The sequence below is a fragment of the Nicotiana attenuata genome, unplaced genomic scaffold (assembly GCF_001879085.1).
Source record: "Nicotiana attenuata strain UT unplaced genomic scaffold, NIATTr2, whole genome shotgun sequence".
Classification (NCBI taxonomy): domain Eukaryota; kingdom Viridiplantae; phylum Streptophyta; class Magnoliopsida; order Solanales; family Solanaceae; genus Nicotiana; species Nicotiana attenuata.
This window is the reverse complement of record NW_017672183.1, coordinates 92,792-120,395: the sequence shown is the minus strand read 5'-3', so window position 1 is coordinate 120,395 and position 27,604 is coordinate 92,792. Positions and strand designations below refer to the sequence as shown.

Here is a 27,604-nt window from a genome sequence, read left to right as displayed (position 1 = left end):
GTGAAACATGGGATTACAGCTGGACAGATTATTGTACTCGACTGTATTCACGATGTGAAATAGGGGATTACACTGTTTTTAAAACGGAAAGTGAATCAATTAACATAATAGACTCCTAATATAACTCAACAAACTCAATTATAACACACAAATTTTGTATTTTCAGTTATAGAAAAGATTCTCAACCGAAAAATACCCCATAAACATAGCAATCTTCAGAGAAATTATATAATACATCTGAATACATAAATTATATTAATTAAAAAAAAACTTTTCATCGCAAAAGATAAAGTTGTGGCATGGTTGTCACGTGGAATTGCTCTGGATTGATGAAGTTGATTTAAAACTGAATCAGAGGAAGGCAAATCAGATGGACTACCAAGAGCAGTATATGTCAAGACCTCAACAAAATGTGCAGCAACCATTAGAAAATTCACTCAAATACACGACTCACTGTATATATGTCTCGGTTTTGGGCAAAAGGAAGAGTTTAGTCTTGATGAGGGCACAATACGACACTTGCAGGTGTATGTATCTGATTAAAACTGATGCAGAATGGTGCTCTAGGACTTCAACAAATTTGTAGAAAAGAATTGATTTTTCCACGGCAATTCATATGCTGAAGTGTTCATATTCCACGGAATTTGCATAAGATCTGGAATTGACACATTCCGTCATTGGCACTAAAATAGCCGTCGCAGCCGGCGAAGATAAATCCACAAATCCTCCTTCCTCATGCTTCTGCTTCACTACCCCAAGAGTCATCTGTGAAAAATTGCTCCTCAAAATTTTCACCCTTTTGATTCTCCTAAACATGAAGCTTTATCACCAATAATATCACCAATAAAGTGTTTGGTTACCTTTTGAATCTTTCATACTTTGCACAAATCCGGTGGAAGGAGGAGGAGATCGGAAATTTTAATGGGATAGGGGAAGAGAATGGGATGTATTAAAGTAGAGAGAGAAAGAAAATAGTGTNGTAAAGATAAATCTGAGACGAAACACTGTTACAAAACCCGGAAAATACTCCAGTATATTATGCTGGAGTTCCAGCATAAGTATACTTGAACTCCAGCATATTATACTGGAGTTCCAGGATAGTATGCTGGAACTCCAGCATAATATGATGGAGTTCCAGCATAAATACACTAGAACTCCAGCATAATATACTGGAGTTCCAGCTAGTATAATGGTCCAGTATAATATACTGGAGTTTGGAGCACCAGTGCTCCAGTGCTCCAGTATATTATACTGGAGCCAGCAAAGTACACCGGTCCAGCATAATATGTTGGAATTCATACACAAGTGCACCGAACTCCAGTATATTATGCTGGACCGGTCTCTATTGCAGCAAAACGGTGGCTATTTTTCATTGACTTGGTAAACGCTGACTATTTTTGATTGACCAGTCCGAAAAATGGCTATACCGTGAAATTTTGGCCTAAACCACGATATGGCCAAGGAATTAGACAGCCCAACGATACATTTGCTTGGGATCCAGGTTGAGTAGGGAGTACGTGACAAAGGGGATGAAAGGGTGTCATCGGTAGTTTTAGAAAATATATGAATTGTGATGTTGAATATGTTCTCTCTCATCTCTGCTCTATATCACTGATTTCCTCATCCCCTTCTACAGTGGCGAAGTCACATGTACATAAGGATGGTCAACTGACCACCCTTCGTTAAAAAATTATATTGCTTACATATGTAAAATATAACGTTTTAGAGGTATATAATACATACCGAACACCCTTTATCCGGAAATATTTTCACTTCTTTTAAATTTGAACACCCTTCCTAAAATTTCTAGCTTACTGCCCTTCTATATCGGTTTCTGTTTCTCACCTCTTTAATTTCTTCGTATCAGTTCTTCTATGTTACTTCAAGTGTTATTCCTTGTAATTCTGTGTAGTAAGGGCAATACTACAACTGAGTTTATTTATGTGCGAATTGGATATTTCAACTTCGTTACATCCTCCACCCCCTACTCCTTTTTGCTTCGCGTCTACTTCAGCATGTTGTTTAATGGTGAAGTATCCGATTGCCATATATATTTGAGAAAGACATATCCCATACTACAAAGACCACGTACTAGTATTAGTCATTAGATTAGAGAAAATATATAAATTTTTTATTGAAACTAAGATGCTATTGTCAAAATTTGGCAGGTTGGTATAATGGTATGCCGACCTTTTGCAATTTGCGAAGTGCTGTCGGACTCTTGAGAGAGAAAATCTTCTAGTTAGAAATTGCTTGAGATTTTTTTAAAGTGCAAATATAACATTGTAAAACAACGGGGAATTATCACTTTTAGCATGCGCCAGAAACTATTTACATTCGATAGCCGAAAAGTGTATAAAATTTATATAATTTTTGTATACAACATACAGAATGTATATATATACAAAAAATATACATTTTCAACTACTATTTTAAAAGCGACTATACAATATCATTTTCCCTAAAACGTTATCATGAAACTTAGCAGAGCTATCCAGTATGCAATGACTTTTGGTCCTTCCTTTCCGTGACAAAGACCTTTTGGCTTTTACGCTAGTTTGATAATTAGTGACTTAAGGTGGAATACAAAAAATAATTTTGTTCTGTTTTGCTTTGAAATTTTTTTGGTGTCTTTTTTGCCTTTTCAAGAAGTTGCTCTATGAATCTGTTACAAAAGAAATGATTCTTTTAAAAGAAAACCAAAATTGTTTTTACACAAAAAAGCAGCTGTTTTATTCAGCAAACATGTTTTGAAAAACAAACCAAAAACAAAGAATTCGCCTATTGCCCCAAATGACCAGTTTAATGTACTTATGTACATGCTATATAAACACATCGCCGCTGTAAAAAATTTAACAGTTGAAAGTAGTTATCTGCGACAGGCTATATTTTTTGTGAATCCTACTTGTGACTAAAGGAGACATAGCTCTTGACAGTTTGAGGTGCACAGGATTCGATAAGGCACATTATAGCTTTAACAATATCAAAACTGATTCGAAGAACTCAACGCTGCAAACAACGGTTGTTATATCAATTCTCCATGCTGCACAAGATAAGCTCATTTACAAACAAAACAAAACCTTGGAAGACAGCAGATTTTCAATTTCCTTTCTTTTTGCTCTGAGTATTTCTATTCTTTTTTCGTTCACTCGTATACCTATCTTCGTAATCTTCTTACTGTTGTGTTGCTTGATTTCCCATGTACACATTGCCTGACTCTGCAAATGCTCTCTTGAGTAGACTGAAAGCACCAATGATAAGCAACATCACTATTACCTTCTTTGATGCGAAGACCCTGAGATTTACCCTGAAGCCATGCTTTCTCATGAACCTCACCCCAGACACGCGTAACACGAGAAGCCAGGAAATGAAAGAGCACAACACAACTTTAATCGTCTCCGTCGGTCCAGATACACTCCTTGCATCACTGGACAAGTCAACATATGACCAAGAAGGAGCCTCTTGGCTGCTATCGACCTGGCTCAACCCAAGACTCTCATTCAACCAGCCTGATAGCTTTACAAGCACCTTTGCCAGCCACGCGATTTCATCATCTGAGATGGGCCGCTTCATCCAATCACCCTTGTATTTAATATCGGCCATCGTTCTGTTGCCAAAACTTCTGGGTGTAAAGATTTCATCCCGCGAATGCTCACACTGTACAATTTCTGGCGTATTCAGGGGCTTTAAGATAGGGCCACCAAATAACTGGCCAAGCTCAGATTTTAGTCTGTCCAAACACTGGAGGTTTTGTGTAAGATTTTCCCCACCAATTGATTGCAGTTCAGATTCTGCTCGCAATACAAAGAGCTGACAAACAGGTTGGACTGAGTTAGTAACATATATACACAAGCGCAACCTACACGGAACGGATATCTAGAGTGCTAAATATTGATCACCTGAAGCAACTTTTGTCCACCATCTTCACCATCACTGAAGAGTCGTAAATCTTTGTTCCAGTTCTCATGCAAAAAAGAACCATCAGCCTCAGTCTCAGATAGGCCGTCCTCCCAGTCCTGACATAATAGGAAAAGAACATAAGAATTGTAAAGAAGTGATATTGGAGCTCACATGGATAAGCATAGAATTTAGCCTTACTAGAAAGGTCACACAAGAAAGACAATACTTTATGGAAAATCTGATGGGCCTTGGGGCTTGGGCATGAAGAGTCTCATTAGACAAACTTGCACATTTATATTACAAACCCTTAATCTTCGTCCTAGAACACTTGCAATCAGAGACAGTTTCTCATACAATTCCTTAGCGCATGACCTATTTTAGGAAGACGATAATAGGTTTCATAATGGTAAACGCAGTACACATAAATCACTTTCTTGATTCTTCATGAAAAGAAACCAAGATTCAGGTCCTACAAAAATCAGTGCCAACTCATTTCTCCAAAATGGCCCAGACAGGTAGGTTGGAATTTTGCAAGTGAAGATCGGAAAATATAAAATAAATAATATAAAGTAATGCATATCTTTTTCCTATTTTCCATTCGTTACTTTAAGGGAACTACACACCAACTACAGGTATCATACTGTACTATTACAATGCAGGGATCATCATTTCTCCAATTACTTTTGATACTTGCTGACAAGATGCTCCTACCGGTCTAATGAGAGCACATTTAGGGTAATAACTCTAAGAGAATAGATCAACATAAAGTGCGCCAGCTGCTATCAATGAATCAAGCAACTGGCAAGAAGAGAAGTTACGGTACCTGTAATTGCTCACGAATAGCAGGAACATGTCTATGCAAAGCATTAAGCACTGATTTAGATGATCCAGTTGGTTTCGAATGAAATACAATGTCCACATTTTTTATGAGGTCCATTAGTTCTGTGGATGAGGTTAATATTCTTATCACCTGCATAAAAAACCATAGTTTAAGAAGGGATGAGAAGAACGAGAGTAAAATAAAAGCATGTGGAGTACCTAACTAATCTGATAGTCAATATCAGGATAAAGACAAGCAACAAACGCAGAGTTTAACAGACCACTGGAGAGCAACAACACATGCTCCGAGAAGCATATGATTACAGGACTAGGCTCAAAATAATTTGATCACCAGCTCCTGGCGAATTCTAGTCTGTTGACAATTTTTTCTTAACATTGGCAAAGTCAAGATCCCACTACTCAAGGCTCCTATGTCATTAGATCTTACAGTTCAACAACGTCCAAGTGTATCATGATTTATTGTTCTAGCAAGGCAACTACGACAACTTTCCTCTGTCATCTAACATCATGCGATTTGTTACGCCAAACTCTTCAAATGACTCACTGCATTTGTTTCATCACATATGGCAGGCATCTAGGCCGATCTGTATGTTTCATTTGTTCTCCAATTAATTATCTATCTTAGTGCAGGTAATGTTTATATTTCAGGTTTAAAATATGGAGCTGGATATGCAGTTGTGGATCCCAGACCCTCTAGGATCAAGGAAGCATGTTGGGCAAAATCATTTCAAATTAACCCCCCAAAAAAGTTAAATTGGTATCTCCAGTAATTTCCAAAATAACAATCGACAGTTTCTGTGGAAACTGAAACCACCAGACTCATGTTATCTGGAGCAATATTCATTTAGCTAGTTGAAAGTTAACGAAGCCCAATCAGAGAAATTGATGACCAAACATGCCAAACTAAGACCGTGCACATAACTGGCGGTACATTTCATGCATTCAGTAACTCATTATAGCAACAAACACCCAAATAACATGCACTGGAAGCTTTCGTGCAATAGTAACCACCAAAGGAAAGATGTGAAAATGGAACAGACCTTTGAAATCATGTTGACTATCACTTCTGGATCTGTATGAAGAAACTTGTGGGCGAAACCAATAAAATGCATGACCAAAGAGCTGTAGTATAAGTAGTTAGCTAATACAAAAACTTGCCAAGAAGAGGTATAGGCATGTGGAGTTGACTGGGTAACCTCCTTCAGTGTACTTGCATTAGACTTCCCCAAATTTGCATCAAGTTCTGCAAATTCTTCCATACAAATGGTCCAGGGCTCCAGGTAACTAACCCACAAGGTGAACACCTGTGATGCATTTTTAATAGAACTTTCCACTGGACAATACAGGAATGTCCTCAATATGAATCTGTATAATGGCCTCTGAATCCACGAGTTCCAAGAGTTACCAGAATCCACAATGGTAACCACATTTCTAGATTGAACAATGTTAAATGTCCCCCCGACTTTCCACCTAGGACTTTCAGTATAGTCAAACTGGTCAGTTCCATCAGTTGGTGCAACTGAACTCAGATTAAGATACTTAACAAACACATTTACTACTTCGCCTAATCCTGAAGTAGGAGGAGTCTCACCCAGTACTGACCGAAAAGGGAATGACACACCAAATGATTTGCACAAATTCACAGGCAACGGTGAGAAATCATTATCAACTAACCAAAATTGTATTAATGTATTAACCAAGAACTCTGCTTTTTCAACAACTGGAGTGTCATAAGCAAAAGAGTAATGAAGCAGTGAGCTCCTATATGGTTGATGTGCCTTCACATCACCTACAGGCACATATGCATGGAGATATGCATACAAAAGACGCATATACAAATTACCCTCATTCTTCTGCTCCGTCCCACGTTTGGTGCTTGACAAACCTGGAATTGAATAAGCCCAATTCTCCATTCTAAACCTTCTGCTTCTCTTAACTCTTACAGTTTGAGGACCCTCACTATTACCTCGACAAACAGGGTAATAGGCAAACCAGAACATGTAATATTCAAACACATTCAACTGAACCTGAAATGAAGAACCCTTAACTGAGTCCTCCTTCAACCTATTTTTGAACAAGGGGCATAAGTCAGACAAAACCCGTGAATCTCTATCGTTTTGAAGCATATAACGAACCCATTCGGGTAACCTTTCAACAGGAAATACATATTTAACTAGAGACGACCCATCTGCAGCCGCAATGGAAGATAGCAACACGCCATTGGGCGACAATAAGCTGAAAATTCTACCTGTAACCAACAACATTTGTTACCAATAAACTAAAAAATAATTAAAAACATTGCAAAACATAAAGAAACAGTAAGAAGCTTCTGGAATCAGAGGAGGATTATAAATTCACTTTCAAAATATGTAATTTACTATAGCCAGCCAAAAATGGCAGATCAGTCCAAATTAGTTAGCTGAAGACTCTACCATTAACCAGAACATTTGGGGTGATAAAAATAAAATGATTAAGAATATTATAAAGCATAAAGAAATTGTAAGAGAACTCCAGAATTCAGGAGGTTTATAAATTAACTTTCATGATGAGTAATTTAGGTAATCACCAAATGACAAGAGAAAAGAAATTAATTAGATGAAAATTCTACCTACAACCCATAACTACTGTTACTATAAAAACTAAAATTCTGAAACTTGAACGGAAATTGTTAGAATATTCTAGAATATGAAGAGGATTCACTTCAAAAATGCGTAATTTAGTTAGTGACCAAAAAATGGCAGAGAGGACAAACTAAATAGCTAAAATTCTGCCTGTAAACCACAACATTGTAACGATAACATATTAAGAATAAAAAAATCCAAAAAGCACAGAAATTGCGAGAAATTTATGGAAGCTAATGATGTTTACAAAGTCGCATTTGGAAGGAGTACATTTTCCACACTAGCAAAAAAATGGAAGTGAAGACAAAATAATTAGCTGAAAACTCTACCTGCAAACCAGAACATTGTAATGATAAAAACAGAACAATTATAACAACATTCTAAAACTAGAAAGTAATTCTAAGAAAACAAACTAGTTGTAGCTGAATATTTGACTTGCAAAGCATAACATTGTGATGATAAAATAGAGACAATTATAAGAAATTGTTCCTTTTCGGAACGACTAATCGGAGAAAATGGAAGAAAAGACGACATAATTAGCTCAGAAATGGAAAGGCGTGGAGCTTGAGAAGCAAACCTGCGAGCTGAGAATCGTTGGATAAAGCGGCAATATCGATCCAGCCGGAAGGAGAGAGAGACTTGACGGCAGCCGGAGCAGAAGCTGAGTCATCGAAGCCGAAGAGTTTACAAATTAGGGTTGGGAAAGTGATGGAGAAGAACCATCGGGACTGGTCAGGTGTATGCTTGTGTAAGAACGACTCAACGGCGTCGCACGCGGCGAGGATCTGAAGCGGAGAGGAGGCGGCAAGTACGGTGGCGGCGATATCGGAGGATTTCGACTGAGTGTCCGTTGCGTATAGACGAGACATCATTTTCGCATGACACACACTGATATAGAAGAGAGAACTTGAAATGCAAAATGCGATGTGCGTGAGTGAGGGTTTAGGGGTTTTTAAATGGGGGAATGCGTATGCAAATGGCGCCTTTATATGGGGAAGAGAAGACGGACGAATTTGGGTAATTCTGGAAACCCGTGGGTTTTACTACGTGGCGTTTCGGTCCTGCTTCTTTGTGATTTCCTTTTTTTGGGTCCTACTATGAGTTTGAAAACACTGACTTTTGAATGCTAAAGGGGCCTGCTGTGTTTGGAAATTATAGTATGACTGTTCTTTATTGTCAATGGGATAAGAAATTTGAACTTCCAAATTTAATAACCTACGCGTTTGGATAATATTAGTGTATTGGTAAAAAAAAAGACATGACACGTGGAACATCAGTAAGCTGACGAGGCATGATATGTGGAGCGTCAATATAGCGACAAGTGGCACTCTCAATTAACTATATTAAGAGAGCAAGAAAGGTATGGGAGAAACACCAACGGAACAGCGCAGAGAAATGAACCGGGCCCTATAGTTGTCAAAAGAGAAATGGGAATGAAATGAATGAAGGCTGTAAAGAAGGGAAGATACATGAACCAGAAGTAAATAAGGAAGGAAAATCGGAGAAGTTACAAGGAATCTTTAGTCATAAATGTGCCAATTATGGATACGTATGGTAACGGGCAATCAGTACAATTAACATCATTAGTAAACTCAAATTAAGTGTGGGAACCGTTATGATTATAAGCTCCTATATAAGGACAGAAATCTCATTTGTAAAAAAGGGTGACAATTATTACTGAAATACATACTATTAGTCTTGGCTTACTCTACAAGTTTTAAGTCTTGGTTTCGAGTAATGATTGGCAGTTCATTCTCTAATTTTTCTTTGTTAATCATTTCCATATTTAGATATATTCTTCTTGAAGAAAGGTTGGGAATCTATATTTAGGCATTGGGTTTGATTTGTTTAGCTATTATTGATATTATAAAGTCGTTATTTCATAGATTTGATTGAGTTGGAGCCGAATTCGAGAGGAAAAGCGGTCGTTGTGGATTGATTTAGCCGTGGAAGTTGAGGTAAGTGTTTGGTCTAACCCTAGCTTGAGGGAATAGGAGTAGAGTCTTATCTGTTAATTGCTATTTGTCGAGTACGGTGTATAGGCATGGTGACGAGTATCTATACATTGGTGTCGAGCATGACCGTGAGTCCTAATTTGCTAAATTGTCGAATTGGTAATTGTTATTTATGAGGAATTGGTTGGAAATCTTTAACATTGAGCCACTAATTGTTCAGACTAAGTGTGGATTTAATTGTGTTAAGTAGAGATTGAATGAGTTTGGTTATAGTTGGATCCCCCTTGCCGGGATGGTTTATTATATTATCTTGTTCCCTTGCCGGGATAGCTTATTATAACATCTTTCTCCCTTGCCGGGATTATATTGTGTATTGTGCTGAATGAAATGGGATCGTGTGGCACGCCGACCACGAGATATTATGAAATGGGATCGTGTGGCACGCCGACCACGAGATATTATGAAATGGGATCGTGTGGCACGCCTACCACATGATATTATGAAATGGGATCGAGTGGTACGCCTACCACGTGATATTATGAAATGGGAGCGAGTGGTACGCCTACCACGTGATATTATGAAATGGGATCGAGTGGTACGCCTACCACGTGATATTATGAAATGGGATCGAGTGGTACGCCTACCACGTGATATTATGAAATGGGATCGAGTGGTACGCCTACCACGTGATATGATGAATTGGGATCGTGTTGCACGCCTGCAATGAGAGAAAATTGAAACAAGTGAAAGTGGTTTGTTTTCCCTTATTCTGTGTTAGAAGAGATCAGATGTAGTTTCTTTTGTTATCCCTGATATTCGGTTTTATCTGCTACCCCATAAGTATGTTCCCCCTCCCAGCTTTAATTGTTTACTTTCCGCTATTACTTTGTGGTACTTGTATATATATATCTGCACAGGTTTATCTGGTAGTCTGGTCTAGCCTCGTCACTACTTCGCCGGGGTTAGGCTAGGCACTTACCAGCACATGGGGTCGGTTGTGCTGATGCTACACTCTGTGCATCTTTTTGCACAGATCCAGGTGTTGGAGCAGCATTTGAGTAGCAGTAGCATTCTGGGAGCGAGCCTTCAGTCCGGAGATTTCCGAGGTAGCTTGCTGGCGTCCGCAGGCCCGGAGTCCCTTTCTATTTTACTCAGTTTGTTATCATTGTACCGAAACAGACAGTCTTATGTTTCATTCAAACCTTGTATTTAGTATTCTGTAGAAGTTCGTGAGTATTGTGACACCAGTCTTGGGTAGAGGATTAGTTAAATTTCCGCATTTCTTTCAGTTAACTATATTTGAGACTTTCGTTTTATTATTAAATGTTTCATTATTTCTAATATTGTCGTGTTTCGTTAAAGGAGGTAATTGATAATTGGCTTGCCTAGCTCCTATTAGTAGGCGCCATCACGACTCCCGAGGGTGGGAAATCCGGGTCGTGACAGGTGATATCAAATCTAAAGCTTAAATTTTTTGGAGTTGAATTGCAATAATTACATCTCAACTTACTCATATATGAATTTGTTTGAAGTTGCACGCAAGAATGTGATTTTAATAGACAATGAAATTGGTGAAAATTACATAAGACTAATGTTTAATTTTCAATTGACAAAAATGCTAAGTGACCTTTTTTTTATGTAGTTAAGCCTTGATGAGCAAATTTTTTAAAAAGAATGTTTGAATTTAGATATTCTAAATTATATCTCATCCGGTGCTTTTTATTTGTCACGTAACAAAGAAGTTCAAAATCACTTTAAAAATTAAGAAGGTATTAGTATTTTTTTTATTTCACTTTTACTAGTTAAAGAAGTCATATAATCATTAACTATTTCGTTAAAGATAAGAAGATCATAAATAATTATTTTAATGTGTTAAAATCTTTAGCGCACAAATAAAAATGCCATAGGAGTGTTTCAATTTGCTGTAGAAAGGGAAGTTAAAATAGTACGGGCTAGTCAGTTTTCGGACTGATAATTCAAAAATAGCCAATGTTTGCCAAGTGAATGTTTTAAAAGGCGGGGGCGTGAGGCGAGGCGTTTTACTTCTGACGAGGCGAGGCGTAAGCCCTGAGACATGGGGCGTAAGTCCCACGGATCTTTAAATTTTACTGATTACAATAATTTTAAAATAGTATAAAATAAAAAATAATTATAAAATTACATTGAAATCACAAAATTATAACAAATAATCTATTTAAAATATTTATAAATTATAATTCAACTATGAATAATACGAAAAGTATGACATATATCATAATATGCAAATTAGCAGCAACGTTGTTACAACTCAAACATCAAAAGTAATGTATTCGATACGAAATCTTATATGTATCTGTTAAGGAGTAATGAATCTTGAAAGAATTTCGAATATTATAATTTGATATTTTTCTTAAAATACTCCTTTTATTTAATATGCTTTCTATTTGAAAGAGAATTTATATAAAAACATAATTCATAATTTAAATATGATTCTCTAGCATCATTTATTTTTAAGTTTCAACAAGTTAATAAAGTGACACATAATTTACGATAAAATACAATGATAACTAATTATTTGTAAATAGTTACTAGCTAATACTGACTATTAAATTAATAAGTATTGTATCTCGTAAACGTGAAAAAAAAATATTTTAAAAAATAATTATAAAAAATTATGGACTATTATATATTAAAGACATAACAAAAGTTAATAAATAAATACCTTCTAAATGAAAGATTTATTTAAAATTAACTATCATAGCAGTCTTAGTGGATAACGTGCAATAATTTTTATTTTAGTTATAATATAAAATACTCTCAACTTAATGATTTATGATTAAGAAAAAAGTAATTTTGAATAGTCAACGATTTATCAAGCAAATTTGAGAATTTACAAGGTTAATTACATAAAATTGCATAAAGTTCTATTAGGCGAGCCCGGTACGCTGGGCGTTGGGCGTGTCCGGGGCGTAAGCCCCAATGGCCAAGGCGTAAGTCTCACGGAACTAAGTCCCACACATAAGCCCAGGGGCGTTTTACGAGTGCTCCGCCCCGGGGCGAGTCCCAATTCTGCCTTTTAAAACAGAGGCCAAGTCATTGAAAAATAGCCACTATTTTGCTGCAACAGAGACCGGTCCAGCATAATATACTAGAGTTCGGTGTACCTGTGTATGAACTTCCAGCATATTATGCTGGACTGGTATACTTTGATGGTTCCAATACAATATACTGGAGTTCCAGTATACTTTGCCGGCTCCAGTATAATATACTAAAACTCCAGTATAAAGCATACTGGAGTTCCAGTGTATTATCTTGGAGTATTTTCTGGATTTTAAAAAGTGTTTTCGTTCAAATTTATCTTTACATGAAAAGTGGCTAAATTTAGATCACTTTTAAAATTATGGCTATTTTTGAATGATCACTTGTAAATCTGGCTATTTTTTAATTTCTCCCGAAAGGGAACTGTTTCTGAGACTTTTTCCTTCCTATACCATATATGAAACCTTATTACCAAAAATGTGCATAGTTTCATATTTACCCGCCATGTTCATAGTTATTCTACAAATATTATACCATTCATTAAATACCAATTATTAGGAGTTGATTCCTTCCTAATTAGGCGCGCTACAAATCTGGAACTAAATATTCTTCCAGATATTCCTATTTAGGCGCGCTACAATTATGGAAGTAAATATTCTTCCAGATATTTCATTAAATAAGGAATCATTGTAGCATTAAAATTCTTCTATAATTCAAAAAACGAATTGATTATTCTTCTACAATTCAAAAAAGAATTGATTATTCTTCTACAATTCACAAATCAAAAACGACTAAATCTTCTACAGTTCTTCTACATCAAACGCAATTATGTCCAAATTTCAGTAATACAAAGCAAAGGAAAAGAGAGCAGCAATTCCACCATTGACAGCCATTAAAAAACTTGAAAGCTTTTAATTCAAATTTGGGTTTTCAAAAATCATTATTTGTTTGGATTGGGTGTTGTTGAAAATAATTGGGAATATGGTTTGGAGTTTATATCTCAATTTTGAGGGGTTTTGGTGAAGATTAGACTTGGTTTTGACTGAATTTCAGATTGAAACTCGAAGAAGAAGAAGACGTATATTGCAGAAATTGTAGAAAAATTGTAGATAAATTGAAGAAAAATTGTAGATTTTCAACATAGATTGTAGTTTAATTGTAGTATAAATGTAGTAATTATGTAGATACCCTTACAAATAATACTGCTTTATACATAATTAAACTGATTTGTAGTATATTTGTAGAATTTTTGTAGAAAATTTGTAGATGAAGAGAAAATTTTGTAGTCAACATTTTTTCAACATAGATTGTAGTTTAATTGTAGTATAAATGTAGTAATTTTGTAGATAATTATGAAAACAATATTGCTTTATACATCCTAAAACTGATGTGTAGTTTATTTGTAGATAAATGTAGGAATTTTGTAGATATTACCGTAAAATCAGACTTCCATAGAATTTGAAATATATGTGGCATAGGAATGTAAAAATCTCTTTTATTTATTTCAAATTCTGATCAATCCACATGTAACTACTTCATATTTTTGCTATATCAAATGTGTGTATAAAGTGTGCGAAATCAAGAAACTCAGATTAGAAATAGAAAAAGTAAAACAGAAGTAAAAAATAAGAAATTTTCCAATATTATATTATGAAAGACGTAACAGTCATAATGCCCCCACTTTAATTTGAGGACAAAAATTTTAACTTAGTTTTAACTGTTTCTGGCCATATGGACAAAATGACTGCAGCGAGGCAAAATGGCCTCATGGGTAAACAATTTTAGAGAAATTTCCACACCCATATACCATCCGGAAATCAGTAGCCCAATTTAGAGAATGGAGAAGTAGAGAACAGAGGAGTTTCCTCGTCGGAAACCGTCAACAGCGGCGAAGATGTATTTAGTTCTAAAGAATCCGATGCTTCCTCCGCCGATCATCTTGTTATGGGTAAAACGTGGGTGGGGCTGGGGGGTTAGGAGAGTGGAGATACTTATCTATACAGATTTCTTTAATTAAGGAGTAAAAAAAGTACAATTAATTATACCCTTAATTAATTATGGTATAGAATAAGTAATTTGGTATACTAAGTATAATTAAGTCAAACCTTAAACATTGAGGGTAATAAGGTTTCGTAAAAATTGCACGTAGGGCGCCCCCTTTTAACCTGTAGCCGCTTTGTCTTTCTGTTTGCACCCGTACCCACTTTTTAAAAAACTTCAGCTTCCCTTTCTCCTCCCTTCTCCTCTTCTTCTTTTTCTTCTTCTTCTTCAATACCACAGTTCTTGCTCTTCACTGTAGTTAGTGTTTGAGATAAGCCTTTACAAATAGAATATGAGATTGGAACTTACTAGTTTCATGCTTTGCGGTAACTGAAGAAGATAGATTTTCTGGATTTAGCTTTGCACGATATGTAATCGTCAGATTTTCATTGACCATTCTAACAAATTTTAACGGGAAATAATATGTAGCTACTTAAACATGATATTTCAAGACTATCCGCCAAAAATTGCTAGATATTTTCATGTAATTCCTTTGATGAATGTACAAGAAACAGTACAAGAAACAAAGACAAAAACTTCAGCTCTAGAGCTGAAGTTTCCTAGTTACAACATAGAAACTTCAGCTCTAGAGCTGAAGTTTATATTTTATAACTGGCAAACTTCAGCTGTAGAGCTGAAGTTTTCCGGTTACAAAGACAAAAACTTCAGCTCTAGAGCCGAAGTTTTCCAGTACAAAAGAAAAACTTCAGCTCTAGAGCTTAAGTTTTTATTTTATAACTGGAAAACTTAAGCTCTAGAGCTTAAGTTTTAATTTTATAACTGGAAAACTTAAGCTGGAAAACTGCTTAAGTTTTTATTTTATAACTGGAAAACTTAAGCTCCAGAGCTTAAGTTTTTATTTTATAACTGAAAAACTTAAGCTGGAAAACTGCTTAAGTTTTTATTTTATAACTGGAAAACTTCAGCTGTAGAGCTGAAGTTTTCCGGTTACAACGACAAAAACTTCAGCTCTAGAGCTGAAGTTTTCCAGTACAAAAGAAAAACAGCTCTAGAGCTTAAGTTTTTATTTTATTACTGGAAAACTTAAGCTCTAGAGCTTAAGTTTTTATTTTATAACTGGAAAACTTAAGCTGGAAAACTGCTTAAGTTTTTATTTTACAACTGAAAAACTTAAGCTGGAAAACTGCTTAAATTTTTATTTTATTTTATAACTGGAAAACTTAAGCTCTAGTGCTTAAGTTTTCCGGTTACAAAGACAAAAACTTCAGCTGAAGTTTTCCAGTACAAAAGAAAAACTTCAGCCCCGTGGGCTGAAGTTATGTGAAAAAGCGGGTACGCTTGCAATTTTTTTTGCAAAGCGGGCACAAGTTAAAATGTGGCACAAAAAACGGGTATAGATGCAAATGCCCCTAAGGTTTCCTATGTGGCATAGGAATGTAAAAATTCCGTTTACAATTGGGATACAACGACCCGGCCCTCAATACACGTGATAAACACGTGCAATAGCTACGAACAAGATTTCCTCAAATTCTACACCTCATTGAGATCATCATTAACAACGACTCAAACTGATTTTCTCTGAAACTTCGTCCCAGAAACTTCTTCAGCTAAGTCATCGAATCCCGCGTAACTACAAATTCAACTTCCTCCTCCCAATTCAGCAATTTCTCTCTCCCATTCTTACATACACGTTTCTCTACTCATCTCCCATTTCTCAATTCAATCGAAAACCCTAAATCTCATCACAGCAGAGCCGCCGACGAAGGAGAAGAAGTTTGTAGAAAGATGAGGAGAGTTTTCGGTGTTAAGAAACAAACAGAACCTCCTCCCTCCATTCAAGACGCTTCCGATCGGGTATCGTACCTAAATTCGTTAATTACACCAATGCAGTCGTTAATTGTAGCTTGATTGTTATAATATAGTATCTGTTTTACGATAAGGATATGGAGAACTTGTTTTGCAAGTTTTGATATATAGATTGTCCTAATTAGACCGATTCACAAACATATATATAGGTGATATAATACAAAAACTTAGCCAGGCATATGCATATACACCAAGTTTAACTAATTCTAAACAAGCTTGGTATACTTTTGCTTAACATCATGTGCAAAACAAAATTTAATTTAACCCATGATTTAAGTGACAACAGCTGAGCAAAAAAGAATAACCCGTATCATGCATTTAATGGTTTGGTGTATACACTGATTTGCACAAAATTGGTTTATTCAATTTAATTTGCTTGTTGGTGCTTCAATGTATTGCAGTTGTTTTTAGTTTTGCAATTTTGTTATCAGACGCTTGCCCAAGTATTGCTCAAAGGTATATGTATATGTTTATATGAATCCTATACTCCTTTAACTGGGTGCACAAGAAGGTTTCTTCACATTCATATGATCTAATCACGGTACAGGCAGATAGCATGTTTGGCCAAGCTTCTAGGAAGCTAAAAGTGCTTATTTTGGAGAGTTAGGGTGTTTGACCAAGCTTTTAGGAAAAATATAAGTGCTTTTGACAAGTATCAGAAGCTATTTTTCAGAAGCTAAAAAAGTAGTTTTTCCCTGGAAGCACTATTGAAAACTTGGCCGAGCACAAATTGCTGCTTTAATATTTGAGAAACTGCTTTTCAAATTGATTAGTCAAAAAATAAATTGTTGTTCTCCAAAAGTACTTTTTCAAAAAACAATTATAGAAAAAAGTACTTTTCAAAGGAAGCAGATTTTGGATGCTTGGTCAAACAGGCTAAGAGTATTGTGCTTTTCAATGGTTAACTATTTGGTGTTGAGTAAGCATCGTGCTTGTTTCTTCTTCAACTTGTGGGGCGTTGTATTTCGTGAGCTAGCATGCGTGACATTTCATACCAAAGTCATTTCTAAACTTGTTATACTGTCAAACTTATTGCTTTCATGCAGATATGGTTGTTTTTTCATTTTCGGGTAAAGTTAGACTAACATAATTTTTCCATTTCCTTCGAACAAGCCCTCTGATCTCTCATGCGTGAGTATTTGTCCATCAAATTCGTTATGCCTTGGATGAGATGAATGATGTGTATCTTTCTGAGAGCTAGTGGCCTTCTCTGTCCTGTATTTTCTAATTTCCTTTTGAACGCATTTTACCAAAGGAATGCTTATAGTGTCATTACCTGATAAAACAATCTTTTCCGGTAAAAAAAAGTTGTGCTCGTGCTTTGCATCAGATTTCTGATTTATCGGTTCTTATATGTCCAGATCAATAAAAGAGGTGACACCGTGGAGGAGAAAATCCAGAAGCTTGATGCTGAACTTGCGAGATACAAGGAACAGCTGAAGAAGACCCGGCCAGGTCCAGCTCAGGAAGCTGTAAAAGCTCGAGCAATGAGGGTATTGAAGCAGAAAAGAATGTGAGTCTATCCTCTATTTTATTTAAGAGTACAGTGAGGTTTAAAGCGGCTGTTGAGCTTCAAATTGACTGCTTTGTGGGCAGGTGTATAGTTGCATTAGAGGTCAAGTAACATTTAGGTTCTGGGATAAGTGAGCTGTTTAAACACAGAGAATAAAGTGCTGAAAGAACTGAGAAAATACATTTGTGGGGGTACATTGATGTAACCATATTATGAGGAAGAAAAACATTGTGTTAGTCACTTTTGACAGCTTGTCTCACAAGGGCTAGTTCTTGAAAGGGTTTGTTGTTACTTTGTCCCAAAATAAAAATTAAATGAAACAAGAACTGGTTAACAGTTCCGACTTTGGAAACTCACCAACTTGCAACCCACTAAAAGAATTTTAGAATTTAAAAAAGGAGAAGAAAAAAAGTTTGACTTCTTAAGCTATAGGTGATTACTCTATTAACTCCACCTGGATTTCATATGAAGCAAAAGTAGATGGCCCGCTAATGATGGTGAATGTTCTGTTTACCTTAATACATTTCTCTACGTTTTGCTTTCTTGTTTAGGGTAGATTTTTTTTTTTCCAGGTTGGATAGTTCTTCCAATTTGGGAGAAAACATTTTTTGCTTGTTTGACAAGCTTATAGTTTTTATTTTTATCTATTGTTTAGAATGCATGATATATTTTGTTGAATATTCAACAGGTATGAAGGTCAACGCGACATGCTCTACAATCAGACGTACAACCTAGATCAAGTTTCATTTGCTGCTGAAGGAATCAAAGATGCTCAGCAAACAGTATGTTAAATGGAGTTTATGCTCTTTTTACTTTTTTCAGATACCCAGTTTTCTCCCATTTTGTTTATGAATTGCGTAACTCAAAATGGGCCGCTACATAAATTTTAGGTGCCTTGATAAAGTAAAATTCTTTTATACCGTCGGTGTATTAAGGTTAAACTCTTAAAAAACTATTATATGATTACACCTGTAGGATACTTGTCTATTGTTAGGTCTGATAATCCAAGTCTCTGCAAGCCTCATTTAGCCTTTTTTTGTTTGAAGTTTGAGTACTTAATTGATATTCAAATCTTAACATTCATTTCAAAAGGAACATACATGTTGATGGGAGAATCATTTTCTTTACCCCAATCCATTTGATTGAAAAATCTTGGTTTCTTGAGTTAGCGTCACTGACACCTCTGATTCAATGATGAGTACATCAAGTGAATCTTATTTGTGTAAATGAAGGAATATGATTTTAGTCTATTTAACTAATGGTCATCCTGGGTCAATAATTATTAGGATTTTCAAGTCACTAAGGTTAATAATGTCGGACTTTTGGGCTATATCAATTCATGGTAAAGTGTATTTTTTCTTGATGGCGGCCCACTTGTCACAGCTCAAGGCTTATCAGGTGAACAATTGCCTACCTCCCTAGAGGTAGGGAAGTAGACTTATTTATCACGATGAACAGGTTTCATTATGTGGCCTAGAGTTTCCATATCCTCCGCGATCCCATGTTGGAGATTTGATGTTTGAAGGAACAATTGGATTCATTTATATACAGTAGAATTTGCAAGTACTAACCTGGTTATGTTCCAACAGATGTCAGCTTTGAAGTCGGCAAACAAGGAATTGAAAGGAATGATGAAGACAGTGAAGATTAATGATATAGATGTATGTATTCTTCGTGGCGGTTGTATGTTTTAGTACCCTTGTGCATTTATCCTCAGCCCTTTCCAAATTTGTCGTGGTTGTTAATTGTGATATTATTATGCGTAAATTTAGAACCTGCAAGATGAAATGATGGACCTGATGGATGTGAGCAATGAAATTCAAGAGACTCTTGGCAGAAGCTACAGCGTGCCAGATGACATTGATGAAGAAGAACTCATGGGTGGTAAGCTTAAGTAGCAATATATTTATGTAGAGAAGTAAAAAATATGTCGGATGAGCATTTAAGTTGTCAATTTTTATGCAGAGCTTGATGCTCTGGAAGCCGACATGGACACTGAAGGCGAAGGTGTCCCTTCATATCTTCAACCTGAGCCCGATTTGGATGCAGAGCTTAGCCTACCATCAGCACCAACAGGGCATGCACCCATGCCAGCTGGGAGAGCTAACCCGCAGGTAAAGACAAAGGTTGTATGGCATAGTAATTAGTCGACCTGTACGTAGATAGTCAGTTATATGCATGCATACGTTTGCGTGCATATTAAGAGCCTGCATCTTTTCGTATGAAAATGAAGTTATATTTATCTACTTGGAAAGCCTGCATTTTCGTATGAAAATGACATCTTCCCAGTCTGAGAAGGAAGGATGTTATGCCTCCTCTCCCAGCCCTCTCCATTGCTTCTCTTTTTCCTGTTTTCTTTTTGTTTTGGTTTCTGTTTTTGTTGGGTTTTTTCTTCTTTCATGTGAAATGGATGTGTGAATGCACGTTGATGATTTTTCTTTGACTTCTGATGCACAGGCTGATGATGAACTAGGATTACCTGCTGTCCCTCGCGCATCAATTCGTGGTTAAATAAAGGAGTGGGATACTGTCGATAACTTCTTTGGGATTACTCTTTGTTTGTTGGGGAAATCCTAGTGTAAACATAGTGTGCAGAATATATTTCATTGCCATTTCCAAATGACTAGTGGTGATCCATTGTAATAATGAACAAAATACTTGATTGTATTATGCAATTCAGTATCTTATCCTACATCAACAAAGAAAAGGAACATGCAACATTTGGGACTTCGGATTACTTTCCGGGTCTGGTTTTCTCCTATAAAATAGGTTGTGGATTTGCTGCAAAGATGCTCTATTTTGGTGCTGGTGCCATTCTCGGCTATCTTAAGTTAGGTATTTAACGTCCTTGCTGAGACCTGGTAAAATTGCGATCAGATTTTGTGCGTGTAAAATTGCTACCAGAGTAAAACTTTGTTCTTAGTGAAAACTGACTACTACTGCGGTCGTGCTAATGAATTTTGACCAAATGCTGAAAAGCATGTAACTGGATTTATCTCCCACGCATTATATATCTTAATATGAGGCAATGTTTGGAAGCCATAAATAGCCCCTGAGATGCAGCATGCCAGTTGCCTAGCACGGAAGGTTGAGATGAAATTAGAATTTAAGCTTAATGAGTTTAACCTTTTAAGGTTCTTAGCATTGAATTAATCTATTAGATACAGTTCTAGTAGATTTCTATTTATGAATTTAAGGGTCGTGCTGAAAGTAGTAAATTCATATGAAATCTGGTGACGCAACTTACATCCGCCACTGATGGAAGGCTCCAATCTAGTCGAATTGACAGATAATGCAGGTTGTCTAACGTTAGGTCACACTTGTATTTGCCTCTTTAGGTTAAGCAGAATTTGATCCTCGACCCTCTTCTATCTACCTGAATTAACTATGTAGTTGTTTGCACATGCAGAAATGTCTTGCATTCGGCACAAAAATCACGACACAAATTGTTCTTTCCTTTTCTCAGTACTGACAATTCTGCTGTCATAATTAGCACCTTAAATAAGATTGTGGTACTGACAATTTAAAAAGGGGATTTTTAATCCACCTAAAGATTTTCTCTTTTCTTTTTTTTGTATTTATAGATAGGGATGCGGGAGACATTGAGTGGATTAAAAACGAAGTCAATTAGGCAGTGCATTCACAGTTATCCCTAATAGTGTCATTCCCATTTGGAACATACTACTACATCCTAAAGAGGATTACAGGCTTGAGTCTAAAGGAGTTCCATCAATAACATTTTGAAGGATGTTGTAATGAAGAAAAATATGCCCAAAGAGATCAACTTCCTTTAGTTTAGATCCAGCTTTCCAAAGTCCAGCATCTGCCAAGCAGCTTCCGAACCGATCTCAGCAGCAGAACTTAGCCTGAATCTGGTGCTCATCTTACTGTTGGGAGAATGTGTTAAGTATCTCAATCTTTCCAATTCTTTTCTCAGTGACCTGTACTGGGCTGCATAGAGTTTTGATATAATATCAGACATTCATTTTTTTTTTTTTTTTTGATAAGGAATGTCAGAACATTCATATACGAGGATGTTCTGCTGCCAAACCTTAATTGGGGAGGCCAGAACCAAGAAAAAGTTGAGTGTACAAGTGACACCAACGAAGGAATAACAGTGGTAGATCAACCAATATGAAGCGAAAGAAAGAAAGACAAACAATGATACTAGCTAAGAGTTGCAATGGCAAGTAGAACTTTTGAATCTCGGCAGCTATAATATATTCCATTCATAGTCTTCGATGGAAATTTTTTGCAATCCAAGGTCAAAGTGGGCAGATAAAGAGAAGAACTTTTGTTGTTTTACTACCTCATGAACAATTGAGACAAATAAGAAATAAAAGAAGGCGAAAACAAAGCAGTTACTTGACTGGCCATGCAACTAAATTCCAGCACTCAAGTGGTCTAGAAAAGACGAAAAAGAAGGCAAAAAAAATATTTAGCTGTTAAATAGCTACTTAAATAAACTATCAAATAAGTATTATGGACAGATTGATTGATCCAACGATAAAAAACTCACCATCAACAATGACTTTTTCCTGCTGAAGTCTGAGCATTTGTTGCTTTAGCTCCCTATTCTCCACTGATAAAGCAACACGCTGCTGAAGCAGAGAAGCAACCTTGGCAGCTAACTCTGACTCTAGAGCCTGCATTCGAAAATGATACTTTCACCACTCAGTTACACAACACAACAGTGTGTAAGATTAAGCACCATATAGCAATTTAACACCAGATATTGTGTTGCTTACAAAAACACTACTAATCATTAGAAACTAATGCATACAGCATTAAGGTCACCAATGATTTTTTTTTTTTTTTTTTTGATTGGTAAATTCAGGTCACAAAAGATTGTTGTTCTTGAAAGAGTATGATTTAAAACATTTTCAATTATTATGAAACTACTTAATATAACATTGGGGTCTCAACTATAATTTCAAATCATGGTCTTCCCTCGAGTCAATCTTATAGTGATTAATCAACAACTGTCGTGTAGCCATGAAAACTTTAGTTTTTTTTAATAAGAAAAGTCGGATTAGTCTTTACAGTTCCTTAGCCTGTATGTTTTAACTAATATGTGAAGCTCAACTTATGTCCACATTATGAATTTTTCATTTTAAAGGAAAGCTTTGGAAAAAGTCGGATTGTAGTAATGGTAACAGGGCAGTAGTCCCTACATCAAAGCAAGTACCTCATATGTGTTGACAGTTCTCTCAAGTTCAGCAATGTATTGGAGTTTACGGACTCTTGACCGCTGTCCAGGATGCCTGTATACAAATTGCAAAAATAATTGTCAACTGTTGTATATTTCCCTAGAAAACAATTGTCTTAGAACGACACAAATCCTGCTGATATGTGACAGACTTGAAAATAATATAAAACAAGAGCAAACCCGAAGCATGTTCACAATTTTATTATAAAAAGTTTGAATAGTTTAAAAAGTTGTTGGGACAACTACTAAGAAAGTTTGACAAAAAAAAGGTAATAGGGAATGAACGCTAGAACAGAAATTATATAATATTATAGCAATCTCATCTGTTATCTAGCAGTATTTCGGGATTCAATTGGTCATGAATTTCGTACGGTGATGCTTTTCACAAATCCAGGCATACCCCCTAGAATTAGTGTTAACCCTATCCTTAGTAGCAGTAGTAATTAGGGACATGGGCAATATTGGGTTAAAAGAATTATGAGTGACAGGGCAGTTCTCAACAGGGTTGGTACTTCATTTGTTGCATAGATGATTTAACTAGTGAAAGTCAATTTTTGCAATTGAAATTCCTTAACATAATCAGCCGGTGAACAAGAATTGAGCAAAGAGAAGTTAGCCACGCGCTGAAAGGTATTGACTGAGACATTGATGCAAAATGTTTTTGGCATTTTCATTCCATTTAGAAGAGTTAATGAAGTTCGTCCTTCAAAAAATTGAACATCATGATAAACCTACTTTTTCAGCACCTAATACCTCCAGATAAGATTTGGTAAAGAAGACCTAACAGGCACATCAGATTCCAATAATGCAAGAGATTTAACTGATAGACGGTCGTTAAAAAGTAACAGAAGCTTCTCTCCGGGTCATATGTCTACAATGAGTAAGAAGCATTTCAACAATTTGTGTAACAAAGTGGAAAGACGTCTTCAAAGGATAGAAGGAACCAAAACGGCATTCTTTATTAACCAGACAGTATTTCATAAAAGAACTCTTTTGAGTTTGCTGGATTTCCCTTTTCATTTGGAAAAAATTGCTGATTTTGGAAGTTGGATGAGCTCTCTAAGTGTATCATTACCTAAGTTGCTCGGACTCGGGTGCAGGTATCCGATACAAGGATGGATCCGAGTATCGGATTCGGCAAAATCTAAAATTTAAGATTCGGTGGTGCAGATCCAAATATGGATATGGGTGCTAGGATTCGGCTAATATAAAATAGAGCTATAAAAATATTGTAAATTTTGAGAGATATTCTGTGAAAAACTTACATGAATATTGTAAATTCAATCTTTCATTCTCCAAGATGGACATTATTCTTTCATTCTCCTAAATCTATTTTATTTTTTATTTTGAGAAATCAAAATCTCAATTTTTCTCCCAAATTTGTCGATGGACTCCGGTCAAAGTGTCCGAAGTCAGTTGACCGAATTCGAGACGTATCCCACTCCCGCTCCCGCCCCCGTCTCGTATCGGGACGGGGACGGCGCCAAAATCGAAGAGTCCACGCAACTTAGATCATTACAAGTCATAGGTCCCTTAGGGAGAATGTCAATTGACCATGAAGATCAAGCTGCACAAGGGAAGATCACTAACACTAAATATATGTGTATCCTTTATCAGTTACCACAATTATTATGTGTTTTCAAGATATTGCAAACTGCTCCCTCTATGCAGCTAAGTCAATGAGATTATTAGTGCCTATGGTAGCCATTTAACGAAACTGAAATAATATTATTTAAGTTCCTAATTCATGCTAATGGCAGTTGCTTTTTCCTATAAAATAAGCAATCTAAAGTTTGTATTTATACAAGAGGATGCTGACCCTGTACAAAACACAGACTAGAAATAATAGCAATTTTATAAGGTGCATGCCTCATAATTTCAGGAAACGTTTGGAATGATGTTGCTCTACCAAAAATAATACACATTTAACAACACAAAAGTAGATATAGATAATACATCATCAACTAATAAAGAAAAATCTTGGAATAAGCATAAGAATCTGGAATCTAACCGTTTCATTGCCTTTGCCTCAGCATTGACATCATCAGCTGCACCAGACACATTACCTGCTACTGCTAACTCCGATTGTGCAGCTCCAGACACAGAAATACACCTATCTAAATATTGTAAAGGGTTTGGAGACACATATTCCGATAATGCTGAAACTATAGCATTCTCAGCAAAGGTTACATTGCTCTTTCCACGGGGCGAATTAGGACCATAGACGCAATTAGTCTTCAAACTACTATCCGATTCACAAGATGCATTGGATTCAGTTTCATCAAACTTATCAAAACCTTCCAACGAAACAAGACCATCCAAAAGCGTAAAAGAATCACTAGCTGATCTCCTATGCATTATGCCATCGGAATTTGAGTTTGATTCATTCAGCAGCTCATCAAGCCATGCGGGCTGCTCCTCTAAGATATAGCTCTGTGAAATAGACTTATGATGTCGAGGAGGTAACGGGTTATATTGGTGTGATGTTGGGTTAAAATGGTTTTGAACTGGACTAGTTAACGGTTTCTTCTGAAACGGACAGCGAGGCGGAAGATGAGCTTGTCTTGACATGGTGAACTTAACTACTAAGTGATCCTATCAAAGCTTTATGATTTTGTTTTTCACTCCTTCACAACAGAATCTAATACAAGAAGTCTTTCTCCCATGTTTCTTCCATCATCTTATAACCTAAATTCTACAAAAAGTTTTACAAAACATGAAAATTAGAAATTATATTTTGTTTTTCAAAAAAAGGGTATTAAAAATCAACCAAAAATTCCACAAGAACAGAAAATCCAAGAATTTTATATTGGAGAGTAAAACAATTGGGAGTTAAGTCTAGGCAAGAAAATCAATAGCTGGAAACACAAAAGAGCTTATGACATTTAAGAATCTAATTTGTTCCCCTGTTTTTCATAATACAAGAATAATTTCTCAGTAGGTTAAAGTTCATAGGAAAGATTATTATATAATAATTAGCCTATTTTACTTCCCAAATTTAAAACAATGAGCCTGCGGAGCAACAGAGAACAATAAAACAAAACGAATTTTGAGTTCACTTTGAAAATATCTATTAAACCCTCGATGAAACAGCAAACCAAGAAACCAAAAATACCCAAATGCAGAAAAGGAATAATGCAAAGTACAGAAAACAGAGAAGGAGGAAAAAATAGGAAGCAAGATAAGGCAAATTACACAATCTACATTCCCCATTGATTAAGCACTAGAAAGAAATCCAAAACCAAAAGCGAACACTAAACCCTCAAGATTTTTAACAACAGAAAAACACATTGTCAAAGGAAGAACATCAAGAGAATTGTTACAAAAACCAAAAAAGAAAAGAACCCCACAAACAAAAAAATGTTGTATAAAAACTGTATCTTTTTTTTTTTTTTCTAAATTCTTGAAAAAATATTCTGGGCATACCTTATTTCTTCTCTTTCTTGGTTGGGGGGGGGGGGGTTGTGTGAAGGAGTGAGGAAAAGAGAAGCAGTAGCTTTGAGTGTTTATGTGCAAAATGCAAATGCCAATGTCGTTTAAGTAGTAGCAAGTTGATAGATAAGATAGGGAGGATTCAATAACACGGTCACTCTCTCACAGCCCCATTACTACTCACTCCATTTCTAACTTACCAATGGACAAAGTTGTTAAAGAGAGAATTTGGTACGTACTATTTGACAGCTTTGAGTTGTTCACAGCTCATCTTCACTTTTCTTATGTTGCGTATAAAATTTTAACTTTCCCTCTTTTTCCCTTTTTCCTTTGTTTCCTTCCAAATAAATTTCATTTTTCTTTAGAGATTAATTTAAATTCACACGTGTAAGATTTATTAAAGGGAAAAGTTTTTATTAGAATTTTTTTCATTCTCAAACTCGAATACAGCAACAACAACAACGATAACCCCAGTAAGATAGCATGTACGCAGACTTTACCCCTACCCAGGAGGGATAGAGAGGTTATTTCCGAAAGACCTTAAGAAGACAAAAATAGACAAATAAAATCTGTGACAGCAAACTAAAATCAAAAAGATTGTATAAACATCTCAAACTCGAATACAAAACCTTTAATTAATTGAGAGATATTATGGATATTATGAATCTCACTAGAATCTTTGGTGGTCATTTTCTTGGAGATAATTTGGGAAGTTAGTTGCAATTTTTCACTGTTTATTCATTCGGTGGCCGAACCCACACTGAAGCTCGATTATATTTGGATTCACGCTAGATAAGGCCCCTTAAGGATGAAGCGCTTCCTAATAGAATTTTTTTTCATACTCAGGATTCGAACCCGAGACTTTTAGTTAGTGGTGTAGAGATCCTATCCATCCACCACAACTCATGTTGGTGCACTTTTTTACTTTATTTATGCATTGGTAATATAAAAAGCTTTTACAACAATAACAAACTCAGTGTAATCCCACATTGTAGGGTTTGGGGAGGAAAGTATGTAAGCATACCTTACCCCTATCTTTTGATAGAGAGGTTGTTTCCAATAGACCATCAGCTCAGTGAAGCATAAGTACACCAATAATAAAAAGTAGACAACCAGATACAACAATGAGGAACCACAAAAAAGAAGCATTAAAACAACAAGATAGTAAGATAATCAAAATGAAAGCAACAACAGGCAATAATAGAAACTAAGACTAAAAACAATACGAGAGTACGTATTAATGCTATTA

General features: G+C 35.9%; 3 protein-coding genes across 3 annotated transcripts; 1 reads left to right on the top strand and 2 right to left on the bottom strand.

Annotated features, from left to right (window-relative positions):
* Nucleotides 1-2,969: 2,969 nt before the first annotated feature.
* On the bottom strand, nucleotides 2,970-8,342 carry LOC109212208. The gene is made up of 5 exons (XM_019375833.1): nucleotides 7,939-8,342; nucleotides 5,781-6,988; nucleotides 4,724-4,870; nucleotides 3,900-4,016; nucleotides 2,970-3,810 (listed from the first exon to the last, which is right to left on the bottom strand). The coding sequence occupies exons 1-5, from the start codon at nucleotides 8,231-8,233 to the stop codon at nucleotides 3,175-3,177; spliced, it is 2,403 nt and encodes an 800-aa protein (XP_019231378.1). The 5' UTR covers nucleotides 8,234-8,342; the 3' UTR covers nucleotides 2,970-3,174.
* Nucleotides 8,343-15,880: 7,538 nt separating this feature from the next.
* Nucleotides 15,881-20,502, top strand: LOC109212207 (charged multivesicular body protein 5-like). The gene is made up of 7 exons (XM_019375832.1): nucleotides 15,881-16,189; nucleotides 17,563-17,714; nucleotides 18,403-18,496; nucleotides 19,304-19,375; nucleotides 19,487-19,598; nucleotides 19,680-19,828; nucleotides 20,172-20,502. The coding sequence occupies exons 1-7, from the start codon at nucleotides 16,121-16,123 to the stop codon at nucleotides 20,223-20,225; spliced, it is 702 nt and encodes a 233-aa protein (XP_019231377.1). The 5' UTR covers nucleotides 15,881-16,120; the 3' UTR covers nucleotides 20,226-20,502.
* A 725-nt stretch (nucleotides 20,503-21,227) lies between these two features.
* On the bottom strand, nucleotides 21,228-26,608 carry LOC109212206 (basic leucine zipper 19). The gene is made up of 5 exons (XM_019375831.1): nucleotides 26,350-26,608; nucleotides 24,935-25,618; nucleotides 22,903-22,978; nucleotides 22,234-22,360; nucleotides 21,228-21,665 (listed from the first exon to the last, which is right to left on the bottom strand). The coding sequence occupies exons 2-5, from the start codon at nucleotides 25,492-25,494 to the stop codon at nucleotides 21,505-21,507; spliced, it is 924 nt and encodes a 307-aa protein (XP_019231376.1). The 5' UTR covers nucleotides 25,495-25,618; nucleotides 26,350-26,608; the 3' UTR covers nucleotides 21,228-21,504.
* Between the last annotated feature and the right edge of the window lie 996 nt (nucleotides 26,609-27,604).